The following is a 20,690-nucleotide window of genomic DNA, read 5'->3' as shown; positions in this document are numbered from 1 at the left end:
CCATCACCCAGGGCACCGGGGTACCCCATCACTAATCCTGTGAGAGTACGCTGCAGTGGCGGGCTTGGGGGTAGAATGGGGGTGGAACCTGAGCCAGGGCAGGACCATTGAGCTCTCCCACCTCAACCCAGACCATGACCAACTTCAGTCTTTGGTCCTGTGCAGCCTGTTTCTTCATCTGTAAACAGGGTTAACGACAGACAGCTGATGTCAAAGTATTTGGAAAGCACCACAACAAGGGAAGGAGTTGTTATTATAAAGGTCCATGGATTTACATAAGGAGATGTATACCCAGAGCCAGACGATGAAAGTAGATGTGCAGTGTACATATGTCTAGAAATGGCCCAGGAGATTCCAAGCTCCTCTACCTGCCCAATTTAGTGAGTCAATGTCCAGCCTTGAGGTGGGGTAGGAGGTGGGGGCCTGCAGCTAGACAGGTGAGGTTCACCTCCCACTAGGGGCACAAGGCCCTGGAGCCGAGTTTAACTAGATCTGGCTCCTGTCTTCTCGGTCACAGGCCCAAGCACTCGGTCTGTCGCCACCAGAGCACAGGCCCAGGCAATACTTATCCAACTAAACCCGCGCCCCTGTGGGGACCTTGCTTATCCAACAAAATCCCCGTTGTCTCCTTCCATATAGAACGAAAATCTCGCTCTATGTCTTTGCCCAGCTCCGCACCCTCGCCACCCCAGCGATATGGCCTGGTTAGGTCCCTGTCCCCACTCTGGGGAGCTTCTCCTTATCTAGGACTGAGGATGGGGCAAAGGGAGAGGGGGGAGAAATAGAGGAAAAGGGGGGGGACGGTTGGGAAGCAGGAAAGGGGTAAAGTGACAGAGAGCCTGAGACAGGAACGGGAGAGAGGGAGAGACCAGCACAGTGAGCCAGAGAGATCCGGAGAGGCCAGCAAAAGAGACACAGGCTCTCGCCACGAATTCCTTAATGATTCCTTCCTCAGGCGTTTCTGGGGCGCCTCCGAGGTGCTCGGCCCGGGTCTGCTCAGGTCGCGAACGGCTGCAGGGTGCGGCAGTCCCACCCCCACCCCCTCGCTGTCCCCTCCCCACCTAGCCCAAGGGGGCCGGAACGGTTTCGGCGCGGGGGCTTTTCGGAGCAGTCGACTGGAAAATAGACTTTAACCCGCTTTGTGGCAACAAGGGCGCCCGGAGCGCTCTCCTGGGCCGGGGCTCCGGGCGCTCAGGCGGGCCACTCCGAAGACCCGGCCTGGAGTTCTTGTAGAGTCTCGCGGAACGAGGACCTCCTGGCCTCGGGGCGCCGGGAGTCCCAGCCCGGATCCGCGCACCCAGGCCGCGGTCAGGCCGCTCTGACTGACCCGGGCAGGAGCGAGGAAGCGGATCGGCCTGCAGTCCCCTTCTCGTAGTGCGCTGTCAGGGTCCGCGTCCCAGCCTCCCTATCACCGCCTAACGCCTTCCTAGGCCTGAATGCGGTGTTTTCCTGCGGCCTGGAAGGCCCGGATGAAAAAGTTTTCTGAGTATTGGTTCTCCTTCCCAACTGCCCTCTTATCCCCGGAGAATTAGTGCACGAAATGGAAACTGGCCGGAGTAGTCCGCTGCTCCGCGGGCGCGGGGGGAAGGTGGGGGTCGGGGGAGGCCAGGCGGCCGCTATGTTCCCGGGACAGCCGGTATGTCTTCTTGGGGATGGCTTTAGACTGCTCGGCCACCTCCAATTTAAGACAGTGTCTTCAAGGCCCCGGCCTGGCCTGGCCCACCTGCACCTGAGCCCCACGACCAGAGAAGAGGAGGAAAGCAGATCGCCCTGCGTCCCGGTACGAGCCGGCCGCGGTGTCTGTGGCTGGGCCAAGGAGCTCCTTCCAAGCCCTGAGAACTGCAGCTTGATGACTGCAGGGGGACCGCTCCGCTATCTTCTCCAGCGCTGTCCCCGGCCCGGGGGGCCCTTGTGAAAAGAATTGCGCGACCCCTTTCCGGAGCTGTCACCCATAACACCCAGAAAACGCGAAACCTCACGACCAAGGCCGCGGCTTCAGACTGCGGCCCAGGAGACGGATGGTGGGTGATCCCGAGGGTCCTGGAGGCCAGGGGAGCAGGGAGCTGGTTCTCGGGAGAACCTATTTGTTGGACTCCAAACACCCACATTCCACTCGGATCCAAGTTATCTGAGAACTGAAACGACATCCCGGGACGAACTGGAGAGGGTTCAACTGATTTACACACTGGGGACTGGGGTTGGAGTTTCTCCCAAGCCCCAGGTCCCTTATACGCCACCTTCGGCTCCCGCGCGGGTTGAGACGGTTGCGGCGGCAGCCAGACTCTGCTAAAAGGGCGGAGATGAGAGAAGACGCGAGATGGGGAGGAGGCCTAGATCGCCCCGCACAAGCTCCAGTCCGGTTTTTGCCTCCGACTGCTTGCTCCGTCCCCACCCGCTGTCCCTCGCCCCGCCCCGCCCCGCCCCCCACCTTGGGGCAGGTGAGCCGCGGCCAATGGGCGGGCTCGGGGCAGGTGCCCGCTAACTCTCGCCTCGCATCGCGGTGGCCAAGCCAGGGCTGGACAGTGCTGGGAGGACCGGGGGCGGGGGTCGGTCCTGGCTGGACTCGGGAGGGAGGGGGCCGGGCTCAGCCCCCAGGCCGTAGAGGCAGCTCGCAGCATCGCACGGAGCCCGCGCCAGTGCAGGCGCCGGGAGCTGCCCGCTCGGCCGCAGAGGCCGGCGAGCCTAGCTGCGCGCCGTGGCCCGACTCTCCGTTCACTGGCTCGCACACCCCTCGCCGCTCCGCGCCTGGCTCGTGGGCAGGGGCTGAGCGCGGGCGGGCGGGCGGGGGAGGTGAGGGGTGCTGGTGTGTGTGCATGTGCCTGGCTGGGTGCACACCCCGCACGGCGGCGGCGCCAGGACGCGGAGCGCTCCCCAGCGCCCGGCTGCCTCGCTCGGCTCTGGCGGCCGCGACCATGTTCCAGCCCACAGCCAAGCGCGGCTTTACCATCGAGTCTTTGGTGGCCAAGGACGGCGGCACCGGCGGGGGCACTGGCGGCGGGGGTGCAGGCTCCCATCCCCTGGCGGCGGCCGCCTCGGAGGAGCCGCTCCGGCCCACGGCGCTCAATTACCCTCACCCCGGCGCGGCCGAAGCGGCCTTCGTGAGCGGCTTCCCCGCCGCCGCGGGCGCCGGCCGCTCGCTCTACGGCGGGCCCGAGCTCGTGTTCCCCGAGGCCATGAACCACCCTGCGCTGACCGTGCACCCGGCGCACCAGCTGGGCGCCTCCCCGCTGCAGCCCCCGCACTCCTTCTTCGGCGCCCAGCACCGGGACCCTCTGCACTTCTATCCCTGGGTGCTGCGAAACCGCTTCTTCGGCCACCGCTTTCAGGGTGAGTGCCCACGTTGTGCCCGCCTCGGCGGCCGGCTGGCGCCCGTGCTGAGGTGGCGCGGGGAGGCTCGGGGGCGTGCGGGGCCGTTCAGAAGTTGTTGCCGATGAGGCTGCGGGTCTGCAAAGGCCGATTCTTAAGCAGGGACGAGCCACGCCAAATCCATCCGCGCTTCTGCCGCGTTGGGTTACCTCCCAGAGAACCAGGTTGGGACCTCTAGGCTTTCCCAAGAACGATGCCGGTCCGGACGCCAAGCCCGGGCTCATCCTTGGAGCCTCTCCTGTTCCTCTCTGCGGCCTGCCTTAATCTCTCCTGGCTGAGCCAGTCCCATCCCAGACAGCGCAGCGCCCGCCGCCCTGCCTGTGACCCAGCTGGACCTGGGACCATGCTTCGCATTTCCACCACCAACTCCCAGGGATCCGCCTTCACCGGCGCTTGGAGGCAGGGGAAAGTCCACCTGCGTGCCCCGGGTCTGTGGGAAGAAGGGGCAGAGGGGAGGGCAAACTGGAGAGTTAATGTTCAGTGGTGAGTGCTCTGCTGTCTTGGGATGTTTGTCAGCAACCTCGACCCGACTTCTTCAAGTCACACGTGCTTCTCGGACCTAGGGTGGGAAGGTTTGAAATAGCAAACTGGCTTCCTCCGCCGCTCGCCGACTCCGGGAACCCACCGGCTGCTGGGGGACCAACAGCAATCCTCCCAGGCAGGGGGCGGGGGCAGAGGGCTTTTAAGGTCCTAGACAGTCTGAGCCCCCTAGTCTGCACTGGGCAGTGGGTTTGCTAAAGAAGATCCCCCACTGGTCTCGGTCTCTCTCTCTCTCTCTCTCTCTCTCTCTCTCTCTCTCTCTCTCTCTCTCTCACACACACACACACACACACACACACAGGTTTCAATGATCTGACTTTCCCAAGAAAGAGTTCCATTAGTTGGAGTTCGTTTGCTTCTTTGAATTTGTTGGAGTTTTTCTTTTCTTTCTTCTTCTTCTTTTTTTGTTTTTTTGGAGTGTCCTTAATTTGTGCAGTAATTGGTTTAGTTTCTGGTTTTATTTTGTTAGTGTAGACCGGACCTCAGTCTTATGAGGTTCCATGACTCAGAGCTAGGTAACCCTGATTTTAGCAAAACAAATGAAAAGGATGTGGCTAGAGCTTTGGCTCCTGGAGCTAATCCGAGGGTAAACTGGGTGTACACAGTCAAAATAAACTGGATATTGGGTACAATTATCTAGCTAACAGAAGAAAAATGATCTCTGGAAGCTTTCGCTATAGCTGCTTAACTGTTTTCACGGAAAGCCGCTTTCCCGGGCCCCGATTTGTCAGACAGTTTTCTCAGTCCTATCTGGTCAAAGGATACTGACCCAACAGATCCCACAAAATAAGATAATGTAATTATTTGAACAAGAATCTTTGTGGGCAGTTTTGTCTGCCCAGGGGATTTCAAAGATTTGCCCAAATCATTGGGCGGGGAGGGAGAAGCCTATGGTGTCAGCCGCTATGGGAAAGAAACCTGTCAATTAAAATATATGTTTACTGGTAAAATGAAGTATTGTTTAAAATTGAGCAAACCACTTCGGTCCTCCATGGACTGGGTCCCCAGCCTGGGTCTCTAAACCTCGCGACCGCGGGCCAATTTGAGAGTCGCGGCTGTTTGTGAACCTTCGGGCCCGGGGCGGCGGAGGGACCAGCGTTTAAGAGGCTAGTACAGAGACAGGGGCTCGGAGAAGAGGGCAGAGCTGGTCCTGACACCTGTAGTCTCTGCTCACTCGGAGATGGCCTCCCGGCGACGCCCTCGGCTTTGGACCCGGCGCTCCACGCCCTCCGTGCTACCTTTCCCGCCTCTGGCCTCGCCCGCGCGGGCTTAGGGTGCGAGGGCCGGGGGCGCCAAGCGTCGGGGGCGCCTTGCGAGAGATCCGGCTCCAGCTCTGAGCATCCCCAGTCAGACGAGGCCGAATAAATCCTCCGCAAAACCCTCTCGGAATTTGCCGCCTCTCCCTGAGCCGTCAGTCCCGGCGGGCACGTTGTCGAGTTGCAAAAACGGTTGCATTTTTCTCCCAAGAACTGTGTCTGGACGCGGAGATGGAGCCAAATGTGGTCGCATTGGTGAACACGGAATCCGTTGGGCACTGAAGGACTTTTCGAATCCTAAGAAGTTTTGGCTTCAGGGCCGGTCATCGTCGGGGCAGACCCCTGCGGCCCGGGCACCCTTGAGTCCTGCGATCCCGCGGGCCCTCGGGGCTACGAGCCGAGCCATTTCAGACCCTCCGGCGCCGCGTTTTCTAGAGAACCGGGTCTCTGCGATGCTCATTTCAGCCCCGTTTTAATGCAAGAAGCGAAACCCTACATGAACGAAAAGGAACGCGTCTGCGCTCAGTGCGCAGCGCTCTCCAGCAGCGCGGTCCCGGCGCGCAGGGAAGCGGCTTCTTCGCTGAGCGAGGCGGTGGGAGAGGAAAAGCCAGCGCGGGATGGTCGGGACCAGGCGGCGGGACGCCGAAGACGGGGGCGGCTTTCGAGACCTGAAGGGGAGGAGCTGGTGGAGACGACGAGTTAGCCGCACTTCGGTGCTATTTCCCCCGGACAGCAGGAACTTTCCAGGCCGAGGAGCAGCGTCGGGAGGGGGCCGTGGGAGACAAGGCCCTCTGGGACTGGTGGTGGTAATGGGCCGGTGCTTCAAAGGGCGCCTTTGTTCCGGCCGGAGGAGGGGGAAAGAGGTTATCTCCGTTGCCGTGCGGGCCTCTCCGTCTCGTAGCCCCAGGCCCCTCCGCCCCGCCATCCGGCCCAGAGCCCCCAGTCTGCCTCGGCCTCTCCAGGAGGCAGCTGGAGCTCGAGCCCCGGGCCTTCGAACCCCTAGCTCCCACCTCCTGCCGCCTCACTCCTGGGAACCTCCGTTGCTAGGTCCCAGCCAGTGCCTTAAAGGGGCCCGCAGAGAAGGCTGGAGGAAAGCGGGCGGGTGGGGTACAGTTACTAGCTCCAGGAAAGACTAAGCCAGCCCCTTTCCACTTTTCCACCTGTCCTTGTCTGAAACTGACAGCCCACTCTCAGAGCCCAGAATTACTGCATCTAAACAGGCCACACGGCAACCCAGTTCCAAGCTTGTTCTGCCCTTGTGATCCAATTAAGGGAAACTGAAGCCTTGGTAGGGACGTTTGAGGCCCCCTTTCCATAGGTCAGAGTGAGAGTGGCCCAGGCTCATAGGCACCACCCTAGTTCTTACACAAACATGCAGCTATTGGTGAGTTTCTCAGTTTTGTACTAAACATACTCTTCCTTACAGGAAAGAGCCCTGATTCTTTTGAAATCAAATCTGTCATCACTAATCAACATCTTGAATACTTTTTTCTGGCCTCTGCTGCTTCTTGGTTGGGTCAGAAGGACCCCTGTGTTTCTGCACATGCAACACAGACTACAGGATACATGCTCTCTGTCCCTTCAGGGCATTACAGTGAACTGGGGCTATTCTCTCTCTAGTTGACGGAGACCTCAAGCAACCTACCTTTCCCCTAAAATAGCCTGACTTGAAGCAAAGAGACGTGTATGTCAGGAGGAGCTTGTTGCTTCCATCCTCCACTTTGGGTTTATAAAGACAAACATAGAGAACTCTACCACACAAGTGACCAACACACACCACGAAATTACAAAATAGCCATCAAATCACACACACTGAGGCAGGCTGCAGTCCTGCTTTCTCAGCCCCACACTTCTGCATCCCATTCACTCACAACTCCCTGGTCTCTCCACGCTGCCACTTCACTTCTGACCAATCTGGGCCAGTCACGCTGCTGAGGCCAAACCCTGCGATCACAGGGCTGGGCTTTCTCTCCCTCTTCAGCTCATTTGTCCAGAGGAAACCACTGTTGGTATTTGACTTGAGCTCAGAATGCTGCTGTTTTTTTGAGGCAATTTATTTTAACATCAGGAAGAAGTGTTTGCTTCCCACCCACCTCTCTATCTCTGGCCTATCACACTGGCCCTCACTTGAGGCCTTAATCCTTCTTATGCCCAACTGGATCATTCTTCTCCTTTCTCTCCCTTTTACCCCTCTCTGCCAGACCACCTCCCCTGATCATCTGTCCCCTCCACCACCACAAGCTAAACTTCTCTTCCTTCTGTCAGGCCTGAGAGCCCTGGATCTGCCCCCTCCTTGAAGGGCCCAATGGGCAGGGTGTCCTCCTTCCATCTTCCTATGATGTGATCCCACTCACTTTTACAGCAGCACAGATCCAGCCACTTGAAATGGATAAGGTGACTGGAAGTTAGTGGCTTCTCCCTCTCAGGCAACTCTGTCTCCCCCCAGGCACTAGCCCCTCATTCCTAGGCAATGCTGTTCCACAGAAAACCCCAACAATAAAGTTCGCCTGTGTAGGTGTCCAAAGCCCATGGACGTGGAGAAAGTCATGTCCGGCAGTTTCCACCAGCAGAGGGATATGAACAGTTACCTGGAGAGTTTTAGCCATAGTATCTCAATTATGTGCCCTTGATTCACTTACAGAGATATTTCCAGAGATGGGAGATCTCAACCGAATTATCCAAACAATTGTCTTAAAAAATGAAACAACAAATCAAATTGAGTCAAACAAGTGGCCGTTTCTGAAGAAATTAATTGGATCAGTCAATCTCAACAACTAACTGTCAAAACATTTCATCTAGTGCTCTGCATTGTTGGTGGGTCAGGGTACTGTTATGTGCCACTGCATGAGGCTCCGTGGACGATGTCAGGGCCTGTTTCCAGTCTTGTTGGCATGTGCAACCAAACCAGAGGTGGTGTGAAGGCCTAGTGGGGGGGGGAGTTCACTGAGACTGGGGCTGTGGGTGGAAGCTAGTTTCACTTTTGTAGTTCCTGACCCCACCACCTCAGCCCCATCCAGCCCAATGTCAGCCCCTCCTCCTGCACGTACGAGCTGAGTCCCCATGATGGCTAACATTTGCCCAGGGACAGTTGCCCTCTTTGAAAATCCTGTATGGTAGATAGGAGAAGAAGACAGTAGAGAGGCTGGAGCATGTATTTACACACGCCCATGCAGAAACCAATATATCTATATCTATATATATTAGAGAGAAAAATGACGTCTAGATATTTATACACATGTTTCTTCAGCAGCGGATTATTCAGGGATGAAGCAAGGCCTTTTTCCACCAGAGAGCAGTAAGTCTCCTGTGGGAAGAGGATTTTACCTGAAGGCCTGACGGGAGAAAGGTGGGAAAGCCGGGAAGAAGAAACCTAACTTTAGACCTACAGGTGCTGCCTGGATGTTGACTTAGCCCCTAGCCTATTTTTACCACTTGCAAGGCAGAGCCTTGGCTTGTTGGAAGGAATTTTCTATGGGCTAGTAGCCTGAGCATTTAGTTGCAAGGCTGGTTTAAGCAGGTGTGAAGGGAGAGTTCCTGGGATACCCTCCAGTTCTTGAATCTGTATTTGGTAGGGGGATGCCTAACAACCTGGCTGTTCCCCTTACCACTGTCCTGACACCCAGCCCCGTTTCTGCTCTTGGTCCACTTTGAGGGAGACATGACGGGGCGAGCCGACAAAAAGAGCTTCCCACTCCTTGGCCTCTTAGGTTGCTCCAGGCACTGTGGATTTGGGCCTCACCAGGCCTGGGCCCACCTCCTGGCCTAACAGTGATCCGCAGCGCTGCGATTCTGCGAAGCCCCCTCAGCCGGGAGGTGTTGGGAAAGGGAGTGGACTTACAGAAGGGGCGGCAAAAGAGAAAGAGAAATGCGTGTGTCAAGGGTTGGAGAGGGCATCGGAGCACTCCGGGGCGTGTGCGAGAGCGCGGTGCGATGAGTAGCTTGGCCGGCTCCCGCGGGCGGCCCGTTGGCCGGACTGCGGCTCACGGCGCCCTTCTCTCTGTCTGTATCTGCGTGTGTTGCCGTCGGCGGCGCGGCCGCAGCGAGCGACGTGCCCCAGGACGGGCTGCTTCTGCACGGCCCCTTCGCGCGCAAGCCCAAGCGGATCCGCACGGCCTTCTCGCCCTCGCAGCTTCTGCGACTGGAGCGTGCCTTCGAGAAGAACCACTACGTGGTGGGCGCCGAGCGGAAGCAGCTGGCCGGCAGCCTCAGCCTCTCCGAGACGCAGGTAATGATCCGCGCTGCGCCGGGGGCCGGGTGGAGGGGGGGCCGGAGCGGCCGGCCTCGCCCCCAGCCTTCCCCAGCTTCTCCCGCTACCCCTGCGGCGCCCCCGTCACGCCTGTCTTCCCTCCGACTGTATGCAACTTCGAAGAGGCCACAGGACTTTTATTAAGCACTAAGGACCCACCGGGAGGTTGGGATCAAACCTTATCCCGACCCCACTCCCATAGCCCATAGGAGATGCCAGTTGCCAGAAGGCGGCTGGCGCCCTCGGGAGCCGCCCGAGCGCTGAGCGCCCAAGCCGCGGTCACTCCGCGCCCACCCGGGGCCCTCTGGCGCCGTCTCAGCCCTGCGGTTACTGCAACCCTTCTCCCGCACTGTTCCGGGGGCGCTCAGGGGTGTGTGGGGTGCCCAGGCCTGTCTCGCACTGGCTTCGCTGCTGTGCAAGGGCAAAGCGGCGGAGGCCTCGCTGTCCCCCAGCGGGTGTGCTGTGGGGAGAAAGCCCACGTGTCCTCAGGCTATAAACATCAGAAGCAGAGGGATTAGGCGGGAGCGCGCAGCCCTGCTGGGGGTCCAAGGGGGGCACTGATCTCTGCCCAGCCCGGCTGGCAGGGCTCTGAAACTGTGGCGTGTGTGCGCGGGCGTTGGCGGGGCCTGGGAACGGTGGGAAAGCAGATTCTGGTGCTCAGGACCTGTTTCCAATCACTTGAAGGGCTGTTGCGTTGGGGAGGGAATAAACTGCAATGGAGTTGAAGGGGTTTGAACTGGGTGAAATTACAATCACCACGTAGTATTTTTGTAATTGATAATTAGAAAAAAAAATTTAAAGAACTAGAAGGGAATTATAGGGAGGCAGATTTGGGTTTATTGTAAGTAAAGACTTTGCCATAAATAAATGCTGTCTGGAAGCACCGCTAAGCTCTTAGTCCGCCTGGAGTCCAACGTGCGGGGGTGGCTGGCTGCTGCCCTGGAGGCGGATTTCAGTATCTGAATGGGCTTCGGGAGACCTTAACTCCCTTCTGTCCCTGACAGCGCCCAGATTTGCAAAGAGAGAGGTCGGCTGGCGAGGCCCAGCAGCTCTCGCCCGCCGGCATTTCATCTTCCGCTCCCCTTTCTGCTCGCCTCGCCCCTCTTACACCGCCGTCCTCCACCCTAGTCCTGGACAGTGAGAAGGCGTCCGACTGGAGGTGGGGGTGGGGTGTGTGTGCAGCCTGGGGTCTCCCGGGTAGCAGTGAGGATAGACGGAAGGCGTCGTGAGGGAGTCCAAACCCAAACTTCGTCCCCAGCATCCTGCAGCCCCGACCTCACTCTTTGCCGCTCACGTCGCATTTTGGTATCTATTGTCCTATATATCTGATGCCCTATTTCATCAATGCATTGCTCCCATCTCCGTGGCAGGACCCGGGCTTTTTCAGATTTGCTAGCTGGGCTGTTCTAACTGCAGAGATAAAGCTTACAAAACAACGGACTTAATTTTAAAAACGTTTTAAAGAAAGATATGTTTTTTTAAAAAAGAAGTTAATAAAATAATACCCCCTTTTCCCTCTTGGCAAACAGTGTTTTAAAATTGTTGTTTAAAACAAGGTGTCAGTTTAAGAATGGTATTTATAGTTAACTTCATTTTAAAAGTATTAGTTATTAAATTTTAATTGCAGAAGTGTAAGAAAACAAAACCGTTTATAAGCTCACCACCCACAGATTAACACTTGTTGAAATAATGTCATTGTTTTTAAACTTTCAATTTTTTAGCTCAGCCAGAGCATTTTTAATTGACTTTCTTTCAACTGAACCTACCTGCCTGTTAATATTTGCTCCTAACAATGCCAGTTAGTAAACCCAATGATTTTCTTTTTCATTTTTATTATAAGGTGCTTAAACATATATTTAAAACAAAACCAGATAGAAAATAAAATGTACCCAGCTTCACTAACGATCAAAATGCATAGCTAATCTTCTTCCGTCTATAAATGAGCTGGTTAAGCATATGAAACAAACAAACAAAATAATAGAACTGTGGGAGATTTAAGCCTGAGAAACCTCCTTGTAGAGTCCTGTCTTTCCAGGTGAGGCCTTTGAGATGGAGAGATGAATTAGGCAGAGCACCCCGTGCAGGCAGATGGGATTTCAGTATCTGCCTCCCTGCTAACTGACTGTGTGACCTTGGGCCAGTTACTCAACCTCTCTGAGTTCTGTTTTCCTCATCCATAAAATAGGTTGTTTAAGGATTAAAGGCACCTAATATGAACTCAAATAAGATTAATTCTCATCCCCAGTGCTTCCCTTCCTTTTGTTGAAAGTAATATGTCAAATTAGCGTTATAATAAGATCCAAACCTGGAATTCCTGACTCTTAATTCAGTCTTTTTCATCACCAGAGCTGTCTTTCTGTCCCTCTCGTAACTATCATTAAGACCTAGGCTATATAACTAACTAATTATCTATTTATCTCTCTGTTTTTGCCAGGCAGGCTGACCTGTCATTTCTAGCTATCAGCTATTTGTCAAGCATCAGTCACTCCCATCAGCCCCCTGCCATCTACTTGTACCGTCAATATCTATATTCATCTCTCACAGAGAGCTATTTTATATCTAGCCATGTACTTCTGTCTGCTTTCAATAAACTGCCTCTGCAAAGCTGGTTAATTTATATTTCCTATTTTTAATTAACTCTATCTTCTTCTTAACAACAATTCCTATTTACCCAACTGTTGATTATCTCTTTATCATCTACTCTGTTTTACCTTCTGTATATCTACCATCCGTCTCAAACTTCCATCTCTATAGATCTTTAGCAGCTGACGGTGTATGCATATGTCTGTAATGGTTATCATCACCTCATCAGCTCTCACTTTGTCTTTTTTTTCTGGGCCTCAGTTGCTGATCTGAAAGATTGAATGAAATGAACTCCAGGGTTCTTTTCAGCCCTGAGCTTCTGGCTCATCTATATTCTACTTCTCTGTGTTTCTGTATAATCCCTCCTCCAGGTTCTCAGAACTCACAGCATATCTCCCGCATATCATAATATTTATAGGACTTTGCTATTGTTTAATAATCTTCCATGTCCAAATGTCAGTCTGTACACTGGTTGCATCCGTCTCTCAAAGAAATCTTAAAATGCAGATTCCTGGACCCTGCTCAGGAGATTCTCTTAGGAGTTCCAGGATGGGACCCCGGAAAGATTTTAAAACAGCTCTCTGGGTGATCCTGATAAACAATAGGCCTGAGCATCTCAGCTCTGGGAGGCAGAGGCCAAGCCTTCCTATTTCTCGCTGTGCTCCAAGGCCCAGCTCCGTGACCAGCAAAAAGTAGGTGCTCCATAAATATGTATCGAATGAACGGGCAAGTTTCTCTTGATTGTATACTTATCCATATGTTAACTTTATCAGTCATTTCCCTCACTCTCTACCGTCACTGCTCCCTTTCTGTCCCTCTCCTTCTATCATTCCCTTACACTTTCATAGCTGATTGTTGATCTAGATGATCGAGTTTTATTTACCATTTCATGGATAAAACTTCTGGGAGCGTTAAGCAGATTGGTGTGGGGGTCTTAGTTCAGAGTTCAGGGGTGTCTGTATGCCCAAAGCTCTAGCATGGGATATTGGGGGTGGGCAACCTGAGATGCTTTGCTGGGGTAGGGCTATAGTTTTGTTGCGTGTGGGGTATTTGTACTGGGACGGCCGTGGGTTAATCCAGGAGGTGGAGGGAGGGGCCCTGGGCAAGGGCTAGGTCTTCCTTCTGGCTCTAATTATTTGTTCCTCACTGTTGTGCAGGCCAGGAGTCTGACTGGAGTGAAGCCCATCTAAGCTTCAGTCCTGGTGGCTGTTGGGGCAGACTCGGGCCTGGGTCAGATCAGAGCCTCGCGTGTGTGTGTGTGTGTGTGTGTGTGTGTGTGTGTGTGTGTGTGTGTAATGGGTGTATGTAACATATGTATGCCCATAATGTGGAGCACGTGTGGGCTTAGTGTGATCCATGCCCAAAGGTCAGGTGCTATCCTATATACACGTGGCATGGAGTGCCTCTGTGAGCTTCTGTGCATGTGTGGGGAGGGGCACATTAGTTTTGGGGGAGTGAGAGAAAGCCTTTGGTTGCTTCAGCTGATTGATTGGTTAGTGTTTCCAGCCGCTCCTCCAGCTCTGAACAGTTCAGGAGGTGTTTCTTGACCTTCCCTGGCTCAGTTTAGCTGAGCTAAACTGTGAGGGAAAAGCGTGGTGTCTTAGCCTTGGAGATTCCTCATGCAGTGCCGGGGCATGTGAGGGGTGAGTGACTGGAGTCCCATTGAAGCCACAGCTGTGGACTGAGGGAGTCAGGGGAGAGCTGCATTGGTAGAAATCCCCTGGGAGGCCGCAGACATGCAAGGTTTGGAGGGATGTGTGGGTTGGTAGGAAGAAAGGGGAGGCTTTGAGATTAAGACGGATTGGGAGTTGAGAGCATGGGTGGTGGGGTCTTAGGAGGCAGGAGTGTGTGGTCACCTGCCTATGAGATTATCCCCCCAGGGGCATGGTAAGAAGACTTCCTGCCTGGAACATCTGCCTTTTGGGAGATGGCTGAGAGGGAGATATCCTAGGGACTTGAATTTTAGGGAAAGGTTACTGGCTCACTGTGTGTTCTAAGTCTTGGCTCTTCTCCAAGAACTTCTACACCTCTGAAACTCAGGGAGTCCAGTGGGAGGCAGGAGAGGGCACGGGAGATAAGGGAGACTGGAATGATTCTCTGAGGGTGTGGTCCTGAGCGAGGAGGCAAATCTTGTGATGTCTCCCTGAGAGTGAGGGCAAGCATCCAGGGTGGACTGAGAGAGGAGGAACTGAGAAATCTCAGGAAGAGTTCAGACTCTAGTTGATGGGGAGTCAGAGGTGACCTCGGTTTGGTGGGGTGGGAGCTGAGCTTCGCATGGCATTGGGCTTGACACTGAGAGCAGGTCATGTTAGGAAGTGGATCCCAGCGGAGAGGGCAGGGGGGTGAGCAGGCTGAGCAGTGGCTTGACTGATGTCGCTAAGCTTCTCTCTAGTATGAGGACTTTCTCTGTGTCTGAGGATGACAGAATAGGAGGACACAGGCTTAAATTAAAACAGAAGAGACAACAGTAGGACATAAGGAGGAACTTCTTGTATCAGAGTTACAAGACTCAGATGTCCCTTGATAGAGGTTTTTGAACTCCTTGATGAGAAGACAGGTATTCACCTGAAAGTATGCAGGGGCCAGGAGCCACGGACTCTCCCATTTGGGATGGGCTAAGATGGGGAGGGGTGGGAAAGAAGGGATGCATACCTGGTTCATTCAAAGGTAAAGTCTGAAACATTGGCTGGAGTTGTAGTTTGCTTGTTTGTAAGTTCATGTGTCCATTCACTCATGCACGTTTTCATTCATTAATACGTCCAGTGATCAATCTGCTAATGCCTTAATGCCTTCATTCATTCATCCGCAGCAGTTTTAACTTCTTTATCCTACCTGACTCAAGCTGACCCTTGTCCCCTCAACAGTGGATCTTCCTCTCCACCTCCCCCCCCAAGAAGTGGTTAATCCATTCCACAGCATGAAGAATTAAGAACTGACCCTCTTGTAGAAGTGTCCACTGAACTAAGCCCAAAAAAGATCCCATCTCTGCAGCAGTTAGCACTTTCAAAAGCCCCTTTCCAATTAGACCTCAATCCCTCTACCATTGATTTTCTCCTGTTTTCCAGGTTGGCCCAAGCGCCTCTTTCCTAGAGCATAGGGCTAGGTCACTTCACCTCTGCCCCGCTGGCTGAACATACCTGGGACATGCCCACTGGGCCTCCAAAGCCAGCTAACACACCACTTTCGTTCTCCTGGTTCCTGTACCATCTGATGAGGACACAGAGGTTTGGGCAAATAAATTAACATGTTGCTGGGGTCATTGTTACTGAGACAGAAAAAAGCACTAAGGAGTTACGGACAGGTGTTGGGGCACATCCAGTCTAGGAACAAGGGAGGAGGGTTTCGAAGACTAAGTAAGAGTATTCCAGGTGGTGTAACTCAGACAAAAGTAGAGACTCTTGGAAGGATCTCGCTTATCAGAAAAACTGAGAGACATTGAGTGAGGTGGGAACTTGGGCGGCCACAAGGAACCTCTCTCTCCCCAAACCCAGAGGGCTCAGAGATGGGTGAGGGGTTCCTCCAGCCAGTACCCCAAGTACGCCCTGGACTTGAAAGGTGAGTAGCATGCTGGTGTTGAGGGGAGGCAGTGCAAAATAAGCAGGCCTCCTAAGGCCGCTCCCACTGCGCTGGTACCCACAGTATGTGACCTGGTTCCTTTCTAGGTCCTCTGTCCTTTAGGGAAGGGGTTCTGGGGTGACCTCAGTGTTGCCTGGCTGGGGTGTCACTCTCATCTCTTACTACATTCGGAGCCCAGTTCCTTTTCTTTTTCCAAATAAAAAATGACTGGCAATTGTTTTCAGTAATGCATTAAAGAAAAGTCAGAAAAGTGGAAAGAAGAAAGACAAGTGACCCATACTTTGGGTACATTTCCTTCTAGTCTTTTTTCTCCATGCACAGGCTTTGTTCTTCCATGGTTGTGATCACACTGTGCCCAAACTGTGCGTCCTGCAGCTTTCACTGATATTACTAAGTCATAAGCATCCCCTTGTTATTACAGTCTTTGTAAACAGCATCTGGACACTCAGCCCAAGGCTGTTCTCCGGAAGATAGCCAGGCTGCCTGGGGAGAGAGTTTTTGTCCCTGTTTCTGGAGAGCTGCCTCCTTGACCCTAGTAGTTTTCATGGAGAAAGTCTTCAGAATTGCTTTTCATTTGTAAGTACCAGGAAACCAGCCCTGGTGTGAAAACATACCCTGTGCCCTGTGCCCAAGAAGTTTTCCTTCTTTGGGCCAGTGATGCTGGGCAAGAGTAGCAGCCTAGGTCCATCCCACTAGAGGCAAGTCTCCTTCTGGAAGGAGACTGGGGAGTGTGTGTGGGAGGGAGAAGGTGCAGAAAGGGGCCCTGTGTCCCTCGTGCTGCCCCAAATCACGCATCACCAGGCTGGCCATGCTTAGCCCTCAGCCAGCCCCTCGGGCTCTCAGGAACACCGCCCCAGGCCTGAGTCACACACAAGCCTTGCACAGGAGTCGGCGAGCTCACCCGCCTACGGGCTGGCACAGTCACAGTGGGCTCCAGGGCCGGGGGCAGGGGCCAGGCTGGCTGCCAAATGGTTGTGCCGGGAACCACCCAGGGCCCAGCTAGCCCTGTGCCCAAGGAAAGGTGGGCATGGAATCCAGAAGCCCTGCGCCTGGAGCATCTGCCATCCTCCCCATCTATCTGAGCTGGGACGTGCAGGCAATGGGTTTGAAGCCAGCTCTGGAAATGAGGGAAGAAGGCCTTCCCTCGCCGTCCACCAAGGCCAGGTACCTCATCTCTTCCTGTCCCTGGCTGGCTGCTCTGTGTGTCATTGACCACTGGCTGCCCTCACACCTATCCTCATGCTCAAAATTCAACGGGCAAGGCAGATGGTACCATGGAAACCCTGGGGAGGGGTGGGCTGTCGGAGGAGCCCTGGGTTGGGTTGGCTCCATGGAGGGGACAGAGGGGAGTGTCTGGGAAATGTGAGAGTGGGGCATCCTGGGCACGAAGCTCCTCCCTGGCCCGGATGCCAGGCCTGCTTTGGCTTGCGCCGCTTGGCTTTAAGCCTACGACCTGTACTTTTCACCCGTTCTCAGGGAGCAGGGGCCGAAGTGGGTAGTGTTTCTGAGGTTTGCCTTTAGGCCTGCCCGGGATTCAAGGATCTCCCCTCAGCAGTCACTGCTGCTGCCAAACTGAGGTGCCCATCCTCATGCCACACACACGACTTACCGCTCACCACCTGCATGGGCACCGTGGATCACTCCAACTGCAGTTGGCTAAACCTACCTGCTTTTTAAATGTGCTGTCATTTCAGGAAACCATCCATGCCTCCTAACCCTGCCCTTCGGCACCACCTTCCCCAGAGCCCCTCTGGAATTCCACCTGAGGTTGCTAAGACGGGGTCCTCTGGTGAAACGGACTAACCTAGACAGCATGAGAAGTTAGAGCCTCGAGCAGCAGCGTCCGTGACCCTAGGAGTGCTCTGGCTGTCCTGGGCGCTGCTCTTGGGGTGGACACCACCTCCTGGTTAGGTAGCCGTGTCCACTCTGCCTCTTTGTGCCACGAAGAGCACAGGCTTGCCCTGGGGGATGGGGCTCACTCCGGGCCATCAGAACCCGTGTGACGGCTTCTTGTATATTCCCTCATTTACTGTTCACATCAACCCTGAGAAGGAGTAATTATTAATCTCTTCTCTGAAAACTGGTAGAGACCCAGGTCTCTCTGTTCCAGGAACCAGGATACTTGGCGGTTCCATGACCCCCTCCTCTCCCTCTGTTGAGGGGACGGGAAAACAGCCGCCCTCTGGCCCACTGTGCCCTCTCCCTGGCCCCCCTCATTTGCATCTGGAAGGGCAGACCTCCAGACGCATGAGGCGGCACCGGCCAAAGGAGACAACCCTGGCCTCGGTTTCCCTCTCCGGCTCCCAGCTCAGCCTGAGTGCTGAGGCCCTGGTGGCTGCTCTGGGGGCCTCCTGGGTGTTTCTCACCTGTGCCCCTCCCTCCCTGGCCCAGGTGAAGGTGTGGTTCCAGAACCGGAGGACAAAGTACAAGCGGCAGAAGCTGGAGGAAGAGGGGCCCGAGTCGGAGCAGAAGAAGAAGGGCTCCCACCACATCAACCGGTGGCGCATCGCCACGAAGCAGGCCAACGGGGAGGACATCGACGTCACCTCCAATGACTAGGGTGTGGGCGGTCACAAACCCACGAGGGCGGAGTGCTGCTTGCCGCTGGCCAGGCCCCTCGGCGGGCCCGGCAGGACTCTGGCCACTCCTTGGCCAGGCTGCGCGGAGGCCTCAAGTCACGGCCCCAGAGGGCTTGGAGCCTGGGGCCACCACCGACAGAGGGACAAGAAATGGGCTGGCTGAGGCCCGGGACTGCTCGACCTTCTCCTCAGAGAGCCTGCCTGCCTGAGCAGGCTGCAGGCCACTGCAGCCTCCCAGCCACTCTCCATTTCTCTCATCTCCTTTTTGTTTTGATGCGTTTCTGTTTTAATTTATTTTCCAGGCACCCGCTGTAGTTCTTAGTGATCCCCTCGTGTCTCCCTTCCCTATGGGAATAATAAAAGTCTCTCTCTTAATGACACAGGCATCCAGCTCCAACCCCAGAGCCTGCGAGCCTGGCATGGTGGATTCCGGCTCTGAGGGCCACTGGGGGAACTGGTAGAGCAAGCTTGTTCAGGGCCTGGGAGCCTGGAGTGGGGCCTTGGAGACTCAGTCCATGAACTCCTCTTTCTTGGTGGTTGACCCTGGTCTCTAGCTTCAACTCCACAGCAAGAGAACCTGAGGCTAGATGTAGGGAAGGACCACCCTGTGTCTTGAGGGAGGCTATGCTCAAGTCTCTCCAAACTTAATGAGCAGTGGGAATCAGGCCCAGGTGAGTCAGGGAGGAGAGAGCGTCTGTACTTGCCCATGCGTAGGGCTCTGGTGGCTTCTCCAGTTGAGGGGAAAACAGAGGAAACGGGGAGTGTTGGGGGCTGGGTTGAGGGCACGCCATGCACAGAGGCTGACAGTCCCTGCCGCAGGTCCTGGCCCCACCAGGATGCTCACCTGTCCCTGGAGAGACCCCCCTCCCCACCCTCTCGGCAGATGAAAGCTTCAGAAGAAAGCTTCGGACCTCCGCTTGAGGCCGAGCTCGCACCTGGTTCCCGAGGGCTCAGGGCCTCCCAGCCTGGCAAAGAGCTCGAGGCCCGACCCGCTGATCTCTTTAGTTCATCTGCCTCCAGTTTGTCCACTTGTCTTTCCTGCTTGTCACACATCATGTCTTCCTTCATCCTAAGAAACAAAACCTGTATTCCTAACACCCTTTCCCTTACGATGTCCAGACCTGCCTCTACCTCTTCAGCTCCCGTGTGCTACCCAACCCCTTGCTCTCCCTCCTCTGTCTCACCATTGGGCTGATGCTCATGACCGCCACCAACCAGTTACTGCCACCCTTGTGGCCAGACTCCACACTCCTGTCTGGCTTCACTGCTCCTCATCTTCTGGCCATTCCCTCCCCCACCCCTCCCTGCCTTCACTTCAGTACCTCTGACACCTCTTCCTGCCTTTCTGAGTCCTCCCCAGTTTTATCCCTGTCCCGTCGCCTCTGTCCACCTCGGGGTCAGTCCGTGCTCCTCCCGCCTCCCTCACTGTGCCCTCTGCCTGGGCCTTTGCATCCACCTCCGGGACTTCTCTTTGCTTCCCAGCCAATGCCTCCAGCCAACCTCTGCTGAGCTGCAAACCTATGAGCCGGCTGCGTGCTGCCCTCCACACTCCCCAGCACCTCAAACCCAACGTGTTCACAGCTGACTCACGGCCCCACTTGCTGTCTTCCAGGATTGCCCACCTTCACCAACAGCCAAGGTTTCTTCTACCTTGGGAAACAGTGTACATGGATCCCGGGGGTTTGGGAGGGGAGGGCAGGGGTGGGAGGCATAATGAGGTTTGTGCAGATGTCAAGGATGAGGCCCACTTCAAAGGAGGACCTGCGTGCTGAGGCTAGGGTTCTCGTCCTCAAGCTCAAAGAGGACCACGCCACCCCCTTCCTCAGGCCCCCACTCTGCTCCCTTCTTTCCCACCCTTGGCCTCTCCTCCTTTGCTACTGGTGCCCTCTGCTTCAGTCTCACCCACGTCATCCCCATCCCCCGGTGAGCCACGTGTTTGGCCTGTGCTGTGCCTTTACTTATCCTATTCTTGGCGCCTAGAATGTCCTGGGGGCGGGAGGGTTGATCAATGTTGAAGTCATTGGAAAGAAGTCAAGGGCCAAGCCTTGTTGCCTGGGGCACATGCAGGGATCAAAGCACAGAAGGTCCTGCTGCTGGGACTGTCAGTGTCTCTCCTGGGTCCAGTCAATGCTAGAAACCAACGGGCTGTGTCCCATCCCAACGCCCTCCCCAGACATCAACCGGGGGAGTCCAAGTTGAACCTCACAGTGGACTCTCACTGCCAGGCAGGTTGGATAGCCTCTGGGGAGCAGGTATGCACAGGTGGGGTGAAGGTAAGAAGAGGAGGCATTTTTTGGCACCATCCCAGGGCGGAGGAATGGATACATTGTTCCTCTCACTTGGTGGGGGAGGGAGTGCAGGAAGATCACAGCAGAGCACCCCTGTCATCCAGATAAAGGGCTGGAAAAGACCCAGAGAAACCTGCCAATCTTCCTAGGCCAGGCCCGCAAGGGGTGGGGCGGGAGTCCCCGCCGCACTCCCATCCATGCCCTCATGTTGTGCCTCTCCCCGCAGACGGTAAATATTGGTGTTGTGACTTCATTA

At 55.2% G+C, this 20,690-nt stretch overlaps 1 protein-coding gene across 1 annotated transcript; it reads left to right on the top strand.

The window, feature by feature from the left end:
• The first annotated feature begins 2,300 nt into the window (after nucleotides 1-2,300).
• On the top strand, nucleotides 2,301-20,690 carry EMX1 (empty spiracles homeobox 1). Its single transcript, XM_060027548.1, has 3 exons — nucleotides 2,301-3,327; nucleotides 9,203-9,387; nucleotides 17,959-20,690. Exons 1-3 carry the CDS (start codon nucleotides 2,301-2,303, stop codon nucleotides 18,124-18,126), a joined length of 1,380 nt encoding a protein of 459 aa, XP_059883531.1. The 3' UTR covers nucleotides 18,127-20,690.

This window comes from Delphinus delphis, chromosome 12, assembly GCF_949987515.2.
Source record: "Delphinus delphis chromosome 12, mDelDel1.2, whole genome shotgun sequence".
In the NCBI taxonomy this organism is placed as follows: Eukaryota; Metazoa; Chordata; class Mammalia; order Artiodactyla; family Delphinidae; genus Delphinus; species Delphinus delphis.
This window is presented reverse-complemented; position numbering and strand designations above follow the sequence as displayed.

Coding starts and splice junctions, on each gene's coding strand:
- EMX1 (XM_060027548.1), top strand. CDS start 2,301: ATGAGAGAAGACGCGAGATGGGGAGGAGGCCTAGATCGCCCCGCACAA. Junction 3,328..9,202: donor CTTCGGCCACCGCTTTCAGG/GTGAGTGCCCAC, acceptor GCGCGGCCGCAG/CGAGCGACGTGCCCCAGGAC. Junction 9,388..17,958: donor TCAGCCTCTCCGAGACGCAG/GTAATGATCCGC, acceptor TCCCTGGCCCAG/GTGAAGGTGTGGTTCCAGAA.